At 40.0% G+C, this 19,820-nt stretch overlaps 1 protein-coding gene across 2 annotated transcripts in view; it reads right to left on the bottom strand.

Moving 5' to 3' along the window:
* The window catches only part of pla2g7 (phospholipase A2, group VII (platelet-activating factor acetylhydrolase, plasma)), a 46,284-nt gene extending 29,647 nt beyond the window's left edge, over positions 1-16,637 (bottom strand). The window contains exons 1-4 of one of the 2 annotated variants that reach the window (XM_048597353.1): positions 16,317-16,636; positions 5,451-5,596; positions 3,843-3,956; positions 1,948-2,098 (exon numbers count right to left, since the gene is read on the bottom strand). In XM_048597353.1, coding sequence (XP_048453310.1) covers positions 1,948-2,098; positions 3,843-3,938 — 247 coding nt within the window. In that variant the 5' untranslated portion in view covers positions 3,939-3,956; positions 5,451-5,596; positions 16,317-16,636. Of the gene's footprint in view, positions 1-1,947; positions 2,099-3,842; positions 3,957-5,450; positions 5,597-16,316 lie in introns of both variants that reach the window. The other variant, XM_020518844.2, reaches the window with a different exon arrangement.
* Positions 16,638-19,820: the final 3,183 nt, after the last annotated feature.

Raw genomic sequence — 19,820 nt, 5'->3', positions numbered from 1 at the left:
GCTTGGCCATGTAAATCAATGTGCCTGCCTTTACCATCAAGTCCTGCAGTGAGACTTGGTCTGACAGATTGGCTGAGAAGCAGGAACACTGCCCACTGTGTCACAAGACTTTCCTCAAAAAAAAAAAGGTGAAAATTATGCCAAGATTTTACCATATGATAGCAATGACATGGAGATCAAATTCATACAATAAATAAAAATAACCTTTAAATCCTATTTCTTATCCACGTATTGTCCCTTGACAGCAGTATCTGAGAAGTACAGCATTTGTTTTCACATCCATGCCGACAACACTCAGCTCTAGGTCATTGTAGGATTGAGTTATTTTTCAATAATTTTGACTTGATTGAGCAAATGGGGCATTAAATTATACAGTGTTCATGGCTGTTCAGTCGTAAACACTTCCCGTGGGGAGAGGAAAGCCATGTAAATATAGGCTTACACATTTGAAAACGCTTCGATTAAAAATGGCTTTTACTGAAACATAGAGCTGTGCTTTAAAATGGCTCATTTTATGTAACTTCAAAAATGTAACAAGCCTATGGCCACACACGCACGCATTCACTACAATTATTTTGACATTAGGTTCAGCAGAGAGAGTTTTGCAGGTCGTTTCAACCTTTTAGGATGCTTTTTTATTTCATAGAATTCCTACAGTGTGGAAACAGGCCATTCAGCCCAATGGGTCCACACCAACCCTCCGAAGAGCAAGCCATCCACGTAATCCTGTATTTCCCACGTCAGACCCACCTACACCCCTGAACAGTACGGGCAATTTAGCATGGCCAATCCACCTAACTTGCCTGTCTTTGGACTATGGGAGGAAACCAGAACACCCGGCAGAAACCAAACGGGGAGAACATGCAAACTCCACACAGACAGTCATCTGAGGGCGGGATCGAACCTGGGTCCCTGGCGCTGTGAGGCAGCAGTGCTAACCACTGAGCCACCGTGGGATAATATTAGGAGGTGGCACCCAACATACTCTGAACAGACACTTATATTGTTTTACTTGTAAAGATCTATGAAGTTGGTCAGCTCAGAGGGTCAGGTTGTTACAAAAGAGATGATTTTTACTAAGTGCTGGAGAAACTCAGGAGGTCTGGCAACATCTGTGGAGAGAAAATGCAGTTAACATTTCAAGGCCAGTGACCCTTCTTCAGAATTCAACAAATGAATCAGAAGACAGGAGGAAGTGAAATGAACAGTACTTTTAAAGAAACTGATCTTCTCCTTTCAAGCCAATGTATCAAATCATTGGATCATTGATGGTGTTTTCAGTTTCTACTGTGAAACAGATATAGTGGATTAAATCTACATCAATCGATCTTTACTAGCCTCACTGGCTGTGTGAACCCTAATTTCTGAACAGTGAGAGATTAGTTAAAAGTAGTACAGCAAACATTTTATGAACCAGCATCTATGGGACCAGGAGTGTGCCAGTTGATTGAATATTCTGGATAATCAAGAGTACACATAACCGCAATAAAACCTGACCAAGCAAAGCTTAAAAATAAAAAGTAAAAACATCAACACACCTCCTAAAATCAGTCAGTAATAGAAACATCACTGTTATACTTTATTTATAGAATAAATACTCAGATTTTGCAATAGATCACAGTATTTTGAGGTATATAATTTTACCAGTTTATCAAGAGTGCTGGTTTAAGTAAAAAGTTTGCTGTATTCACATTTAGTGTGCAACTTATGGTTTCCAGTCTGGATGTTAGAAAAGATCACGCTTTGGTGAAATATCTCATACTTCTGATCAGTCAATCATTTTTCAGATACAAATGTTGACATTTTCCTGATGCAGTTTGGTGAGAAAAGTTGTTGCAAACTTCAACAAAATGTAAAGTGAACAAATATTGAAGCTTTATTTGCAATGTTGTTTTATAGTTGTTCAAAAAAAAGTCAAAGCAAGAAACATAGGAGAACGTTTCTTACCATACAAATGACTTAAAATATAGTCAACAAATCTTCTGCTACGTTTAAGAAAATCAGCCAGCCCATAGTAATATTCACGATTAGGAATCCACAGTGGTTCTTGTTGCTTCTCACTCTGTTCACATGGGTAGTACAAGCGTAAGAAATTTCCCTGTTGGAAAAATGCATACATAACATAAAAAGATATGAGCTAGGGAGCCCAAAAGTAAACCAAGTACTTAAAAACACAAATTAAATATTTTCAGTGCAGATAATAAAGACATTATAGCAGGTTCATAAATGCATGATAGGAACATAATAAATAGGTGGTAGAGTAGGTCATTCAGCCCCTCAAGCCTGCTTTTCCATCCAATAAGATCATGACTAATCTGATTGTGGCCTTAACTCCTCTTTACCATGATCTCAATAACTCTTGACTCCCATGTCAATCAAAAAGTTTTAACTCAGTCCAGTAGATACCCAAAGATCCAGCATCGAGCGTACTCTGGAGAAGTGAATTCCAAAGGTTAACAACCCTCTGAAAAAATTCCTCCTCAATTCTTCATTGGAGGAGACCTCTTTATGTTACACCCGTGTTCCTTAATTCCAGATTTCCCCAGGAGAAACAACCTTTCAGCATCTACCCTGTCAAGTCCCTCAAATCTTTAATGTGTTAATAAGTCCACTGCAGCATCCAAACAAAGTCCGACTGGAGGGAACAGTGCCTTTCCTCCTCAGGTCAAAGCATTTATATGGTGTTAGAATGGATAATTGACTTTGACTGTCAAAATGACCTAGAGACCACATCCTTCTATATTTCTCCATGTCTGTCATCTACTTAGACTTGCCCTGAACTTTAAGGCTAACATTAGGTAGTCAAGCCCACATCCCATGAATTAATAAAAACACAATAATTTTGGGGGATTTGGTGGGGGTGGGGAAGAGGAGAAGTGGTGTTGGTGGCACTCATAGCCTCATTAAATATTACACTCATAAATTACACCATGGTATACAGATAATACTACCATAGCCCATTATAAGACAGACATTAAAAAGGTAACAAGTTACGGCTATGCTTTTTAATCTTTATCACAGCATTTCTAGATTGATCACATTCCATAAACCTTGACTGATCTACATATCTCACTACACCATGACTTCAAAAATAAGCTTCCCTTTACCTTGGTATTTTTTTTTGTGAATTGTCCAGATGAGTACAAGATCTAAAGCATCAACAAAATGTGTATTTTTCAGCAGTACTGAATAATTTAGAATATTAGAGAAACACAGAAAAATTCGGTGAGGTATGTGAAGTTTTTACAGATGTGGACTAAAATTGAGTGGTGGACTTAATGTTCAAGACCCTTTGAGCAGCCAAACAATAGCTGCTTTTTGAAACGGATTTGAGTAAATAACTAGTTGCTTAGCCTCACTAAATACTCGGCATTGGACTGAGCTATACAGAGTGAAATTGTCTTGGGTTTTATTCTTGCCCGGTGATGAGATAGCTCTACTGCCATCCTAGCTGAAATTAGCTATCAGAACTGGTTACTATGTCCTGTTTGAAAGGAGTGAAGGTAAAAGAAGGACAGCCAAAAAGTTCCCATTCCTGACTGATACGCAGTAACCCAATTGTAAGTATCGTTCTACTGAAATCAAATTCAAAAAGCCACCTCCTTTTCATCAGATGTGTTTGGACTGTTGAAACAGTATGGAGCACTAAAGTGCTTTTTTAAAAATTAAACTATGTTAATAAGTAAAATAGCTTTCATATGCAGAATACTTTATCCAAAGTTGTTCACGTTTATTTCATTCATTTTCTATGTCTTTAGACATCCACTTCAGCAACTTGCATACTTTCGACTGCTACTTCTTGCAACCTGTACAATTTTTGCTGGCTTATTTAAGCTCCTTACCTGAATTGTATGACCATCCATCAAATCAATACATCCGACAAGATTTGGTCCTTTCCCAGGAGGAATCCCAAGAGAATGACTGCCATAGTTCCCCATTTCTGTTTGCCTATGTACCTGTTTATTTTTTTTAAAAAAAGCAAACGATCAACAATTGTGCCTACTGGTTTTAATCGCTCTGTGGCCAAGTGTCAAAAAATACTTCTTTAGACCAAATCCTTGTGCACAAATACGTATTGAAATTAGGGAAATTTATCAGTTTCATCATTATTCTGTACAACCATTCAACAGTAATCCTCTCTATAACATCTCACTTGTACCTCTCACTTAGAAGCATTATTCTCAAAGTAGGAGATTGTTGAAATGTAGCTTTCCCACATGGCTACTAAAAAGTTCAAAAACATTGCTGACCTGAGAAACTAATTTATGTTTGAAAAGCAAAGGACAAGTGCAATTGCTAGTAAGCACAGAGTACTTGAAAGCACGTAACACAGGTTAGCAATCACAATCTTAAAAGGAGAGAGTCTGATAATAGCAACTATATAGTTGCCGAGTACCCGGCCATCACAGAAAACATAGGACTGAAAATAATCCAGTGTCCATGTAGATCTCCTCCTACCATGCTGGCCTCAGTTGTTCAACGTAACAATGATGGAAATTTCATAAAAACTGATTTGTATCAATACTCCACAACAGATTCAGATATGGCAGAAGACAAAACCAGTAATGGAGAGGTGTGTGAACCAAAGCCCAAAAGTTTGGGTCCATTAACTTCATTGTCCAGACAGATGAAGCCAAAGACTCCACCAAGTCACCAGTCTGGTTTCAGTGGTGATGAGAACCCACTGGCACAGCGAGTATTAAAATAGGGCCACTGTCTGTGTCACAGCTGCTCAGAAATAGCAGGGACCCAGGCTCAGGAACAGATATTTCCAAGCCTTAGCATCGAATCACTATCTTACTGAAGATTCCTTTCTCATCTGTCCCCACAATCACACGAGCAGATCAATCCCCTACTATCCCCACTGAATTGTTGATCCTGTTTCCTGGGCCACCACGATGCCTGACATTGCGAACAGTTCTCTCTTCAGTCCTTCTGTAACATACTTTGGATTCTTTCAAAGCTGCACCCATTCTTCAAAAACAAATATGAACTCTCTGCCCTGGCAAACTACCATCACCAGCCTCCCTATGCGCTCTAAAGTCCTTGAATGTGCGGTCACCTTTTCTCCACATATGAGCCTTTCCAATCAGGATCATCAGTCTCAACATCCCCCACACCCTGGAACTGACACTTAATATGAATGACCTGCAGCAATGTCTTTTCTTTACATGGCCTATTTGAATCCACCCAGCCATAGCAGCCATGCTTTCAGCTGTTTAGCTCTGGAATCCTCTCCTTCAATCTAGTCACCTCCCAACTGCTTCCTCAAAACTGGTCTTTTTGACCAAATGTTTGGTCAGCTGTCTTAAATCTGCACAAGGAAGGTATTAATGTCATAGTTTGCTGGACTAAATGATGGCCAGAATAGCAAAGCTACATTTGGTGAACTGTGTACAGTGTTGATTACCTTATTTAAGGAAGGATGTAAAAGTTCACTGTACCAGTACCTGGAATGAACAGGCTGTCTTATGCCAAAAGTTGGACAGGCGAGGCTTAGATCTACTGAAGCAAACAGAAACAAACAAACTGCAACTTGATTGAAACAAGATCCTTAGGAATCTTGACAGGTTGGATGTGGATAGGATGTTTCCTCCTGTAAGAGAATACATTAAAAAAAGGGGTTACCGTTTAAAAATCTGTTATAACCAAGATGCGGCAGTCTTCCCCTCCCACTCGTTATCCTGAGAAGGTGGTAGAAACAGTGCCCTTACATGTTTTTAAAGGCAGATGTGGGTTAAATTTTGTTAAACGGAAATGCAGATTTGAGTTAACAATCAGATTGATCTTGTTGAATGGCTGATCAAGCTGGAGGGGCCAAATAGTTTTCTCTTGCTCCTTGTTCTTATGGTCCTTTCAATTTTAACTTAACATTATTTTCAATCTTAATGTACTTAAAAGATTTTTGAACTCTACCCCTTTGACCTACCTACTACTCAAGTCTTGGGACAACCACTCCCATCTCCATCTGTATTACCCAAAAACATCTTGAAAATACCAAAGATATGGTATGTACATGAGAATCCACGTCATATTAATCATTGCAAATATGCAATACAAGACATCTGAGTCACCTCTACTCTTAAATGTCAATGCAGTTTAGCAGAAATCTGGTCTACTTCTTTCTAACCACATAATTTAAATACAGTATTAATCACTCATTTGCAACTACGCTGTGTTTGCAAAACGGTTTCCTGCTCAACATCTCCTCAGTTCACGAATGTTATAGATAAGTAAAAAGACGCAATATAGAGCACTTAAATACTTTCACACTTAATTCAGTTAAGGAGATACCTTCTTGTAAAAGAATCTTTAAATAGCAATACAGCAACCAAAGCCATCTTAAAAACAGGGCTACATATGTTTTAAATTTAATCCATCCTCATTAAAATAAGATTTGTTCCTAAAATTTTAAATTAAGGACAAAAATATTCCTCCAGTTGATTCCAAATGCATCTACCTCGCCAACCAACCAGACAACTAAACGAAATTGGCATATGCGGATTCTATTATCTTATGTTGCCGAATGCACTACGCTCAAAATCTCCCCTCCCCCTACCGCATCCCAAAACCAGTCCAGCTCGTCCCTGCCTCCCTAACCTGTTCTTCCTCCCACCTATCCCCTCCTCCCACCTACACTCACCTTTACTGGCTCCATCCCCGCCTCTTCGACCTGTTTGTTTCCTCTCCACCTATCCTCTCCTCTATCCCTCTTCTATCCGCCTCCCACTCTCTCCCTATTTATTTCAAAACCCCCTTCCCCTCCCCCTTTTCTGATGAAGGGTCTAGGCCCGAAACGTCAGCCTCTCTGCTCCTATGATGCTGCTTGGCCTGCTGTGTTCATCCAGCCCTGCACCTTGTTGTCTCGGATTCTCCAGCATCTGCAGTTCCTACTATCTCCGGAAACTGGATCAGGTTGCAAGTAAATGGGAAATGTGCTGCTACTCTTTCTTAGTTTGCTCCCATATATAGCTCTCTTACATCACATTAGTAACTATTCTGATTCAACTTACTTCTTTAAAATAAAACCAACTTGCATTACTGTAGCACCTTTACTCAAAGAAAAAAAAAATCATTCAAATTCTCTTGGACAGACGCACAAAACCACATGCAGTAGATATTAAGATAGATTACCTAACCAATTGTTCATTTGGCATACTGCTTGTGGTAAAAGCAAAAATATCACACCTTTACCAGCAGACAACAACAGTTAAAATGTGACGTTTTTAATACGTGAAAACGTACGTGACTCAGTGAATAAGCATAACAATTGCATTTTGAACGGAATCAAAGAATGCATGCTCTCGATCAGAATTCAGTGACTCCACTAGTGACCATTAAATTATCAGACTCGAGTGAAAAGTGATCCACAACAATACATCTGAGACAATTCTATCATGTTTAAACAAAGGTAAGGCTCCTCTTTTTGTGAAGTCAGGTTTGTTTTAAGGAGGTATGCTAACTTCCCAAAAATATATTTGACTTTAGTAAATCAATACAAACAACATTAGACTAGAAATGGTAGAAACAATTCAAAAATTACTTTTCAATTTGTCAGTTTTAGTTTAACAGCACAGTATAATGTTTAGAGAAATGAATGTTAGCTTCAACTGTTTTATATCTATACCTACATTTATTCCTGCAGGATCCAAATAGAAATTTAAAAAAAAAGAGTAATTCTTAAAGCTGACTTTTATTCTCAAGTTAAAAGCATTGCCGAGCATGTTGCAGGTGATACATATAAGCTGTGGAAGAAGTATGTTTAAACATGGGATCAATCTGTCATGAACGGTGTCAAGTTATATGCACTGGGAGCGGTGTTCATCCAAGTAAGTGGAGAGTATTCACTCGTGTCCTACACTTTAAGACAATAAAGGAGTTCATTGAGAGTTGCTCACACTTAATATGGTTGGCCCAGTTTATTTTCTGGATTGGGGAATTCAGTAAGAGTAATATCATTGAATGTCAAAGGACGGTGGTTACATACTCTTTTGTTGGAGACGGTCATTGCCTGGTATTTGCGTGGAGCGAATGTTACTTGCCATTTATCAGCTCAACTCAAGCCTGAATACTATTCAGATCTTGCTGCACGCAGGCACATGCTGCTTCATTATGAGAAATTACAAAAAGAATTGAAGCTTTAATAAAATCAACAGATCTATCACCTTATGATGGAGGGAAGGCTGTTATTGCAGCAACTGAAAATAGGGACAGTAGTAACATTACTCAACTGGTAACCCCGAGGTTCGGATCATTGCTCCACAGCCACAAGTTCAAATCAGACCACAGTAACTAAAGGAATTAAAGTTCAAAGGATTAGTAAATTTGGAATAGCACATTTGTCTCATGAGTGGCGATTGTGAAACTAACATATTCTCAAACACCCATATATCCTTCACAAAAGAAGTCTGCTAGTACAGTCCATGTGACCCCAGACCCACATCAATATGGTTGACATTTCAACATCCTTTCCAAGAGCCTAGTCACTCACTCACTCAGTTTATCGCTATGGCAATTAAGAATAGGGACTTCTGCCCATCAAAAGATCAAAAAAAGAAGATTGTTGGGCCTCAGACACTCCTCTGAAGAAATCCTGTGATATCCTGATTTAGAGACGACTAGTTTCCAGTAACTACAACGATTGCCTTTTCTGTTGGGTACGATTTCAACCAAGGGAGAGTTTTCTTCTCTCATTCCCTCTAACTTCAAATTTTGCAAAGTCTGTTTGATTCTACAGCGGTCAGCTACTATCTTACTCTCACTTCTCTCTAATTCAGCTCTTTTGCTCCTGTTTGGACCTTGATGGTCCTGGTGGAACCCAACTGAGCAGTGAGCAACTTGTTGCAAAGTAAGTACTGCACTGTTGTTAACACATTCAATTGCTTCTTAGTGGGTTTGGAGAAGATTGATGGGACAGTAACTGCCTGGATTTGATTGGATTTAGTGGACAGGACAATTTCCCATATTTTCAAGTAGATGCCAGTGTTGTAGCTGTTCTGGAAATGAGTTGACTCATTTTGGAATGAGTCTTCTGTGGTACAGCTGGGATTTTAGTGGGGCCCACAGTCTTTGCTGTCAGACTCCATTCACTACCTCGCCATTACAATAGTGAAATATTCAACATAATTGGTGACTATGCACAGGGAATGTATGATTTTAATAAGTGACAGGCAATATTGTTCACATGTATTAGATATAGTTCGGAAGACATTTGCTAGACTGATTCCTGGAATGAGTGAGTTGTCTTAGGAGGATAGATTGGACAGACTTCGATTTCTGCCAGAGTTTATAACAGCAAGGGGTGATATAATTGAAGCATATAAAAAGGTCCTGAACAGTCTTGACAAAGTGGATGTGGTGAGAATGTTTCCTTTTGTTGATAAGGCAGTGCTCCCCTAGTTCTGGGCTTAAAATTAGGGGTCATCCTTTTAAGACAGAGACGAAGAGAATTAGGACAAATCAAATCCAGGCAGTTACTGTCCCATCAATCTTCTCAAAACCCACAGAGAAGCAATTGAATGTGTTAACATTAGTGCAGTACTTACTCTGCAACAAGTTGCTCACTGCTCAGTTGGGTTCCACCAGAATTTTCTCAGGACTTTGGAATTGTGCCTCAGAAGTCAACAGAGGCAAGATAATGAATATTTTTAAAGGCACAGGTAGACTGATTCCCTTTCTGAACAAAAACCTAAGGTAATGAGAATGTGAAATTCAAAACACAAACTGATCAGTCATGATCTGATTGAATGGCAGAACTGGTTTGAGGGACCAAGTGGCTACTTGTGATCCTAATTTGTACAGTCAGTCAAATGAACAACGAAGTTAATACTGCTCCTGTGTAATTTGTATCACAACTGTAGGTAAGGAACAGATCTGTGGTTAAATGCCAATGGAAAAAATTTGTTGTTCAAATTGAGCTGAAAAGAATATTTTACTTTCTGTCTCACAGCGGTGTTATGCATTGACTCAAGAAGTTTGGATTTACATAATGTCAGTTGCACAACAGATAGGAGTTAAACCCGCTGCAGAAAATCAGATTATTATGAACATACACATCTTTTTTTGAGAAAGGAGTCATAATAGTCAATTACTGCTGCTTAGCCTCAGACTGAAAATTAACTACAAGTAGCTCATTCCTTCAGGTATTAAATATTTTTGGAAATTTTACAAAATGTTAAAAATCATTTTTACTCTTGTTCTAGATCCAGAGTTTCTTTATATGTTTGTACTGTTTGTTTTTGGTCAAATTCACCTAGTATAATTTACATTTGCTTCTGTGTCTTTGTGCTGTTTATATTACAATCTTCAAATCTCTTGGTTAAAGAGACAGCTTATTGATTGCCCTCTTCATCAAGATCCCAGATGCCCAGTTTACCTCACTTCACTTACCAACTATCAAATTCAGCTACATAGGAGTCAATAATATTTGAGCTGAAGGGAGGATGGGGTAAATCCAAATAACAACAGGCACCATTAGAAACCTTACTACACGTTCAATGCCCAGTGTGCTACCAACATCAGCCCTTGATGATTTCATTTATCAGGACACTATTATAGAAACTGGATTGGTGCACTGCTGGTTCTGCTAGAGGTCCCTGCCTCCAGCGATTGTTCACAGACTCCCATAAAGCTGCTGTATCCTTTTTCTCCAAATACAGGTACGGCAAAGTGGCAGATCCCAATTCCACCTCAGCTGAGTATCAAAAATTCTTGCTGCTGGTATTAATTTGATCCACATGCTCAACCACCTGGCCAACTAAGTTAATTAGGACACCTCAACTCTCTATTTAAGGGGGACTTGACATTAATGCAATGCAGATTTTTTTTGCAGTAAAAGGAGATTGGAGCTGGAATCTTCTCTTTAAAAACAATCCAAATTGAATAACCTTCATTTCAGTTTCTGTTACAAAATCAGAGCTAGAGTGCATTTACCTGATACCTACAGCACCCAAATTCATTTCAGCATCGTTGATGTGATGCTTTCACTAATTTTTCTCCTGACATTTTTTTTCCCAAAAATAATGAGCAATTTTAGGTGTGAACACTTCATTCCAATACGGGAGCTACTTAAAAATGAAATCAATGAAGCATCCCAAAAACTGCACTGGCAAGTGATAAATATCGATTTAAAGGTGTCTGTTCTGAAATGGTATCAGCATTAAAAATTAGATGTGAACATCAAATGCTTAGGTTTCTCCTACATTTTTTAGGATGGAAAGAGTTGGAAATGCAAATAGGTTCATTAAATAAATCTAAAATCAAATAATACTTTGCAACTGTGATTGGATGTAGCAATCAAAGTCTCTTTTTGCAAAATAAATAAAGCAGATGCAAGGACCAACATTATGGCGGAGGTTGAAAATTTTGTTTAAACTTATTTTTCTCATGAATCTGTTCAGATATGCTATTATACACCTCTGAAGCAAGTGGGATTTTAACCAGGGTTTCTCAGTCCGCTGCACCACAAGAGTCTCTCATGACAGTGGTTGACCCAATCTCACATTAAATGTTTCAGCTGATGGGGCTTGAGGCAATTCAACTTTCTGACTGCCTCCACCAGTTGTTAATCATTACTGTTGTCAGCAGTTTCAGTCAGTTGATCAAGAGAGATCAGGCCGAACACTTCCAATAACGTCTTAATCCATTCAGATGGATTTACTCAAATCAGAGATAGTAAGAACTGCCGACAATGGAGTCAGAGATAACACGGTGTGGAGCTGGAGGTACGTAGCAGGCTAGGCAGCATCAGAGGAGCAAGAAAGCTGACGTTTCGGGTCAGGACCCTTGTTCAAACATTCTTCAGAATTCTGAAGAAGTGTCATGACCTGAAACGTCAGCTTTCCCACTCCTCTGATGCTGCCTGGCCTGCTGTGTACCTCCAGCTCCATATGTGTTATCTCAGATGGATTTACTGTCCAGAGAGTGTAGTGGGGACTGAACAACATTATTTTCCTGGTGGTGATCAGTCTCCTTAGCAGATCAGGGCATGAAAGTAACCTTTCAGTGTGAAATAATATTCTGTTGCTAAGGTGCAGATATATTTGAGCTGTATGTATCCTTAAAACTAACAATAACTAAATTTTTGTAGCAAGTCAAGTTAAAACAAATCTATTTAATTTCTGTTTGATAAGACAAATCAAGAAATCAGAAAACACTTGTATTTTCCATGTCAACTGAGAAAAATCATGAAAAAAAGACCTGAAATATTTACTCTCTCTTTTTACAATGCCGATAAATTGCAAAGTATTTCCAGTATTTTCCATTTTTACGAGGAGAAATTACTACATCTCTTTTTTTAAAATACTTTTTGACAAGTGTGGCTAAAACTCAACAGATAAATCAACAAGTATATTAAAAAAAAAATCTGTAAAAGTTCATCTTTCAAACAAGACCTGAAGTCAAAACCCCATCTGTGATATCATGTGGACATTAAAGATCAAATGCCACTATCTGAAGAGGGGCAGGGGTTTACCCCCAATCGTTAACACTCAGCCAATGCCTGAAATTGATTAGCTAGCAATTTGTTTCACACACCATAGAAATTTACTGTCCACAAACTACCTACTATGTTTCCTACTGCAGCAGAGATTATACCTTTTTCAAAAATATACTTCATTGGATGTTGGTCACTTTGGGACATAATTTGTAAAAGGCCCTGTGGAAAGAAAGTTTTTTTTCTTTCTTTGGATTAACAACATTACAGTTCAGAGTCTTGGCACATGTTAAAAAGGGTAGTATCACAAGATGACAATTGAAGATGAATAAACACAACGTCCCTAACCATAATAAAGGCAACCAAAAAGATAAAAGTGAATACCTGCAATCATGCACCTTATCCATGTCGAAGTTAGCAAATCTATTCAGTGCCGAATGGACATATTGAGACCTCCTAACGTGCAGTTTGATTACAAGTACCAGTATAGGAACAACTTTGAAGTTGAATGTAGTTCGATGCATTGATTGACAAGTTTCAAAATCCAGCATTGCAACATAACTAAAGCTAAAGCAATATCAGCTTATATAGAATCATGGAGATGTACAGCATAGAAACAGACCCTTCAGTCCAACTTGCCTTTACAACCAAATATCCTAAATTAATCTAGTGCCATTTGCCAGCATTGCCCATATCCCTCTAAACGCTTCCTATTCATATACCCATCCATACGCCATTTAAATGTCATAATTGTACCAGCCTCCACCACCTCCTCCAGCAGCTTATTCCATACACGCACCGCCCTCTGCATGAAAAAGATTGCTTAGATCCCTTTTCAGTCTTTCCCCTTTCATCTTAAACTATGTTCACTAGTTTTGGACTCCCCCATCTTGGGGAAAAGGCCTTGACTATTTATCCTATCCATGCCTCATGATTTTATAAACCTCTATAAGGTCACCTCTCAGCCTCCAATGCTCCAGGGATACAGCCTATTCAGCCTATCCCTATAGCTTAAACCCTCCAACCCTGGCAACATCCTTCTAAATCTTATCTGAACCCTTTCAAGTTCACAACATCCTCGCCACGGCACAGAAACCAGAATTGAACGCAGTGTTCCAAAAGTGGCCTAACCAATATCCTGTACAGCTGCAACATGACCTCCTAACTCCTATACTCAATGCACTGACTAATAAAGGCAAGCATACCAAATGCCTTCTTCACTACCTTGTCTACATGCAACTCCACTTTCAAGGAACTATGAACGTGCACTCCAAGGTTTCTTTGTTTGGCAACACTCCCTACAGCCTTACCATTAAGTGTATAATTCCTGCCCTGATTTGCCCTACCAAAATGCAGCACCTCACATTTATCTAAATTAAACTCCATGTGGCCACTGGCCTCCTCCAGTGTCACAGCAACTTGGAACGCAAATTTGAAGAACAGCTCATCTTCCTCCTGGGAACCCTACAGCCCAGAGGACTCAACATTTATTTGTAATTGGAAAACTCACTTTGTCACCCATCCCCTGTCTCCCCTTCCAGCCCCACCTCCTCTCTTTCATTCCACTTTCTGACCCTCCCTTCCAGCCACCAACTGGATTCATCCCTCCCATTGATAAAACCAGGTCATACCTATCACTGCCATTCCGCTGACTCCCTTTATCTTCAGCTCCCCCTACCTCCACATTCAGTCCAGAAGAAGGGTAATACCTGAAACGTTGACTGTTCCTTTCCTCCAGATGCTGTCTGACCTACTGTGTTCTTCCAGCTTCTGGTCTGTCTACCTTGGATTCCAGCATCTGCAGTTTTTTTTGTTTCTATCTACTACGCCTTGGCCCATCTGATCAAGGTCCCACAGTACTTTGAGGTAATCTTCTTCGTTGTCCACCACACCAGTTTTGTTGTCATCTGCTAACTTACTCACCATACCTCCTATGTTCACATCCAAATTATTTATATAAATAACAAAAAGCAGTGAACCCTGCACCATTCTTGTTACATACTGCTGGTCACAGGCCTACATATTCTAAAATGTTGCATAAAAACAGAAACATCTTTGGCTCAGTTATGCTACTTAGTTTGCAACAGCTTCAGAAAGAATAAAACCTTCAAGGCCAGATGAGCAGTTTAATTCTTCTGTTAGACTACATGACAACTGTACTTCTCATTGATTAGATTCCCATTCAGAAAGATTACTTCATTTTGCATACCAATGCTCAGTGTATGGGAAGCTTTCAACTCAAAAATATAAATTAGAACTTGGCACGCAGTCAACCACGATGTGAGCAAACCAACTGTACACACACACTTCGTACACACACGTAAAAAAATCTCATGAACCAGAACACTTAACGAAAAGCAAGATACAAAAAGTGCTGTTCAGTACTTCCATTCAAAGGTAGAACATGTCACAATTTCTCTGCCATCACAGCATTCCACTCTTCCTCAAAAAGGCCCACTCGCTCAAGCAGCAAATGAGATATATTTTTGTGATGTTGAAAAATTGTAGTCATAGCACCTCTTAAACCCAGTTGACAGGGCAGGGGCTTCAGTTTATTGGCCCATCCAAAACGCAGCACTTCTGAAAGGCTAACACTGTCAGTACCACACCAAAATGTCAACCTAATTTGTTAAACTTGGATGAAACTCAAACCTATCTTCTCACTCAGAGCTGGAAATATTACCAACTAAACCAAGGCTGACAAATTCCCAACATAATTTACAAATTTGCCTCATTAGTTTAAACCTGTTCCACTTTAATGTCCTATTTAAGTTGAAGTAATATTCAAGATTCACCTTATCCATTCACTTTACACACTCAAACTACATTTTAGAATTAACTACCGCCACCCAACACACAGCCCTGAAAACGCTAACCTTATCTTTGATGCTGACTAACATCAGAAAACTAAAATCAGTAGGTTTTGTGGGTTCCTTTCGTGCATCTCCAGCACTTGAGACTGAAACTGGGAGGAGTATTTGAAATCTCATCTGGCAAGGCCGGACGGAGCGTAACTTTGACTTTTACTTCGACTTGGCGAGATAACCAAGCTGGCTTTGTTGATTCTGCTGAGTTTACTGATACCTACAGATGCACTTCAATCCCGCATTTTAGCGACACTCAAAGAGCGCCTCTCGCCCATCTTGTTATTGACACAACCCTATGTTGGATTCTGTCAATAATAACGAAGTCTGTCCCCGCTGATTTTATCCAATTCGCTTTCTAAGTCCCACAGGTTCAATCGTTACCGCCGCCGCCATCGCCATCACCACCACCACCTCCTCTCTTGACTATGTGGTAACCTACACAACTGTAACAATTTTTCATTGAATATTTAAAACAGATTGTTCATTCACAAAAAAACCCTGAAAATGTCGCGGATAAAAATGTCAGGAAACACATCCCCTTTAAACCATTGTTAGGAGTGGTAGCTGGGGGCGGGAGAGCTGCTAACATAACCTTCAGCCTAGTTATCCATACCCCAGCTTCTTAACCTTCAATTCTCCAAGAATTAGCCTCTGCTGTCTGCCCTCTTTGTGTGGCTGAAAAGGGTTTCTGAACACATAAATCAGAGTCTGCGGTGAAATCCCTTTCCCTTGCACTCTTTCAACACCAGGCGGAACGTAAACTCAGTCAATACCTTTTTTTGTGTGTGTGGCAGACCTTTAACACTGCCGGCTTACTTTCATCAATCATTTCCCAAACCCCGGCCTATTATTTTCATTTGCTACCTTAAACGCTGCGTATAATGTAATTCCCTTGCTTTACACGTCGTTGCCAAGATGGGAGATGTCATTGCGTTAAAGCCGTTTCCTTATCGCGCACTCCCAACTCTACACGACCATGTAAATATATATTCAGAATCACAATGCACATTTCTTACCGCTGTAAGTGCGGCGCTCTGTCCGCTACTGACGTGATCAGCTTCCCAATAAATTTGACAACACAGCCTCCAAACCTCCAGAGGCTTTCACTGAATTCCCCCTCACTGCTGGTGACTTCACTTGAGACACTCTCTCATACTTCAGAGAATACGCTGTTACATTCCTGGGCTCAGCTCACAGCCCTCAAACCGGGACTCTGCCCTGTGACTGAAACCAAAACACCATGCCTTTCCCACTAAACCCGAAAGGAGCAGATAAGCCCTTGTGACGCTGAACAGGAAACTGAAAGAAGAGCCTATCTTTTAAAGGAGCACAACGAATCAAGGACTGAGCGATAAATATAACCCAAACAAGTGCTTTTACAACAGGGCAGTGCTCGAATCCCTACCTCTGAGTTTGTGACGCACCTGAGGTGGGTCTATACAGGGTGATTAGCAATAAAATCATTGAAAGACTTGTCCCTGTCCAATGTATATTCCAATTTTTATCGTGCCTGCTGGTTGTAGAAAAAAAAATGACATAATGAAGCTTTAAGAGTGTGCAAGGGTTTTAGTTCAGGAGAGATGTTAGGAAGCACTTCTACAGACAAAGGGTTTGGAAATCCCTTCCGCAAAAAGCAATTGATGCTTTCAATGCTCGGTTTGAGCAGAATGCCAGTGGCGAGATGATGCCTGCCCCAGACAGACCTATTCCCTCTGTCACCACTGCAGATGTCAGATCAGTCTTTCTGGGAGTCAACTCAAGGAAAGCGACTGGCCCGGACGAGCACTCAGATCCTGTGCAGATCAGCTGGAGGAGGAGGAATTCACTGACATCTTCAACCTCTCCCTCCTACAAGCCGAAGTCCCCACTTGCTTCAAAAAGACCACCATCATCCTCATACCCAAGAAAGCACATGCAGTGTGCCTTAATGACTACCACCCAATAGCTCTGACGTCAATTATCATGAAGTACTTTGAGAGGCTGGTCATGGCCCACATCAACTCCAATCTCCCAACCTGCCTCGATGCCCTATAGTTTGCCTACCGACGTAACAGGACCACAGCGGATGCCATATTCCTAGCCCTGCACTCATCCCTGGAACATCTGAACAAGAAAGACACCTACGTCAGACTCTTGGTCATTGACCACTGCTCCGCCTTCAAAACCATTATCCCCTCCAGACTGCTCTCAAAACTCTGTGACCTTGGTCTCAGCTCCATCCTCTGCAACTGGGTATTCAGCTTTCTGACCCACAGAATGGAATAATTGAAGATAGGTAACTGCACCTCCTCCACAATAACACTCAACACTGGAGTCCCGCAAAGATGCCTACAGTCCCCTACTGTACTCTGTGTACACCCACAACTGTGTTGCCAAATTCCAAATGAACGCCACTTACAATTTCACTGACAATCCATCATAGTGGGATGGACATCAACAGCAAGGAGTCAAAATACAGAAGCCAGATAGAGGGCTTGGTGACGTGGTGCAATGAAAACAACCACTCTCTTAACGTTGGAAAAACTAATGAACTGATCATTGAACTGATCAGAAAGAAGGAGAACATGCCCCCATTTACATCAACGGAACTGAGGTTGAGAGGGTGGAGAGCACCAAGTTCCTAGAAGTGATGATAATCAACAACTTGTCCTGAACTGCCCACGTAGATGTGACAGTCAAGAAGGCACAACAATGCCTCTTCTTCCTCAGGCGGCTCAGGAAATTTGGCATGTCCATAAGTTCCTCACCAAGTCCTACTGATGTACCATTGAAAGTATACTGTCTGGGTACATAACGGCCGAGTAATGGCAACTGCTCTGCCCGGGACTGTAAGAAACTATGTGCACAGCCCAGACCATCACAGAAGCCAACCTTCTATCCATGGACTCCATTTACATGGCTCACTGCTGCAGAAAGGCTGCCAACATCATCAAGGACCCATCTCACTGCGGTAATAATCTCCTACAACCTCTTCCTCAGGCAGAAGATACAGAAGCCTGAACAGGTTCAGGAACACCTTCTTCCTGGTCATTATTAGACTGATGAATGGACTCTCCAGACTCAAATAATGATTGATCTTGCTAACGTTGGTGCTGCCTAGTCCATCCCCTGTGCAATGTAACCTGTACCGCTGTCTAAGTTCATTTTGATCTGTACATCATTGCTTACTGTGAACTGCCTGTACTGATCATAAACAAAGCTTTTCACTGTAGTTCGGTACACGTGACAATAAATCAATCAATCAATAATGCTAAATCAGTTGTTAATTTTAAATCTGAGAGATAATTTTTTATTAAGGAAAGGTATTAAGGGGTATGGGCCAAAGGCAGATATGTGGAGTTAAGCCACAGCTCAGCCATGATCTCACTGAATGCCAGAACAGCTTGAAGGGCTGAATGGCCTACTCCTATGTTCCTGAATTTAGTGAAGGTAAGTCCAAAACTCTAAGGCATCTTTCAATTTCCCAAGAACAAGGGCTTGCACTGTTCTGATGAGAAGTCCAACACGAGAGGTTGTTGATCAATTTATTAGAGAGAGAAGTTTATTTGTCCAGAGGATGTTTAAGATCTGGAACTTGCTGTCTCATGTGATGAATTTTATATAGAGTGTAGACCCGTTGGGCAGAAGAACTGGTTTCTGTGTTCTAAGTTCAGTCTATTCTGTATATAATTAGGATTTGAATGAGTGACCTTTAAAGAAGTACAAAAAGTAGTTAATCCCCCATGGGACCAATGTGCTATCTTCCACATGCATTTGTACACACAACTTATTTACATTCAGGTCAATGGTTTGTATGCAGGTCAGCTCTGTATTATACATTGTTTGTGGTAAGCTCTATAATTGTTCAAGGGCCACTTGCTTTTGTCACTTTTAGTTTCCTAAACAAAGGTGTGTGTGCACTAATGATGTCAGTGATACAGTAAGTGATCATGTCACCCACATTAATTCAGTTAAGTCTTTTAAAAATCAAACCTTATAAACAAACTGCAGAAAGTTTAATGAGAAATAATATGTTGAATTGCAGACTTAACTTGGTGGTCAAAAGTTTAAAGATCAGTAAAATAATTTTCACATCTCATATCTAAATTCCAAGACAAATTCCCACATTTTTCCAGGTAAGTGGATTGGTAAACCAATTGTCTTCAACTTTGGGAAAAAACTTGATTCACTTTTTACTCGCAATAAACATCAGGCCCCAATTGATAGTAATGTCATGCACACTGGACAGTTGTGTTGTGGTGAAATCAGAGTCTAAGTATCTACTACTATCTTACACAACTCAATCATTATCATCTTATGAATGTTTCCAAATCTCAATTCTTTGAAATGGACTTAGGTCCACAGGCAAACAATGAAGTTTAACAAAAATCAATAAAAGATTTTACAGAGATAGTAGGAACTGCAGATGCTGGAGAATCCGAGTTAACAAGGTGTAGAGCTGGATGAACACAGCAGGCCAAGCAGCATCAGAAGAGCAGGAAGGCTGACGTTTCGGGCCTGGACCCTTCTTCAGAAAAATG

This window comes from Rhincodon typus, chromosome 5 (genome assembly GCF_021869965.1).
Source record: "Rhincodon typus isolate 14 chromosome 5, sRhiTyp1.1, whole genome shotgun sequence".
Classification (NCBI taxonomy): domain Eukaryota; kingdom Metazoa; phylum Chordata; class Chondrichthyes; order Orectolobiformes; family Rhincodontidae; genus Rhincodon; species Rhincodon typus.
This window is presented reverse-complemented; position numbering and strand designations above follow the sequence as displayed.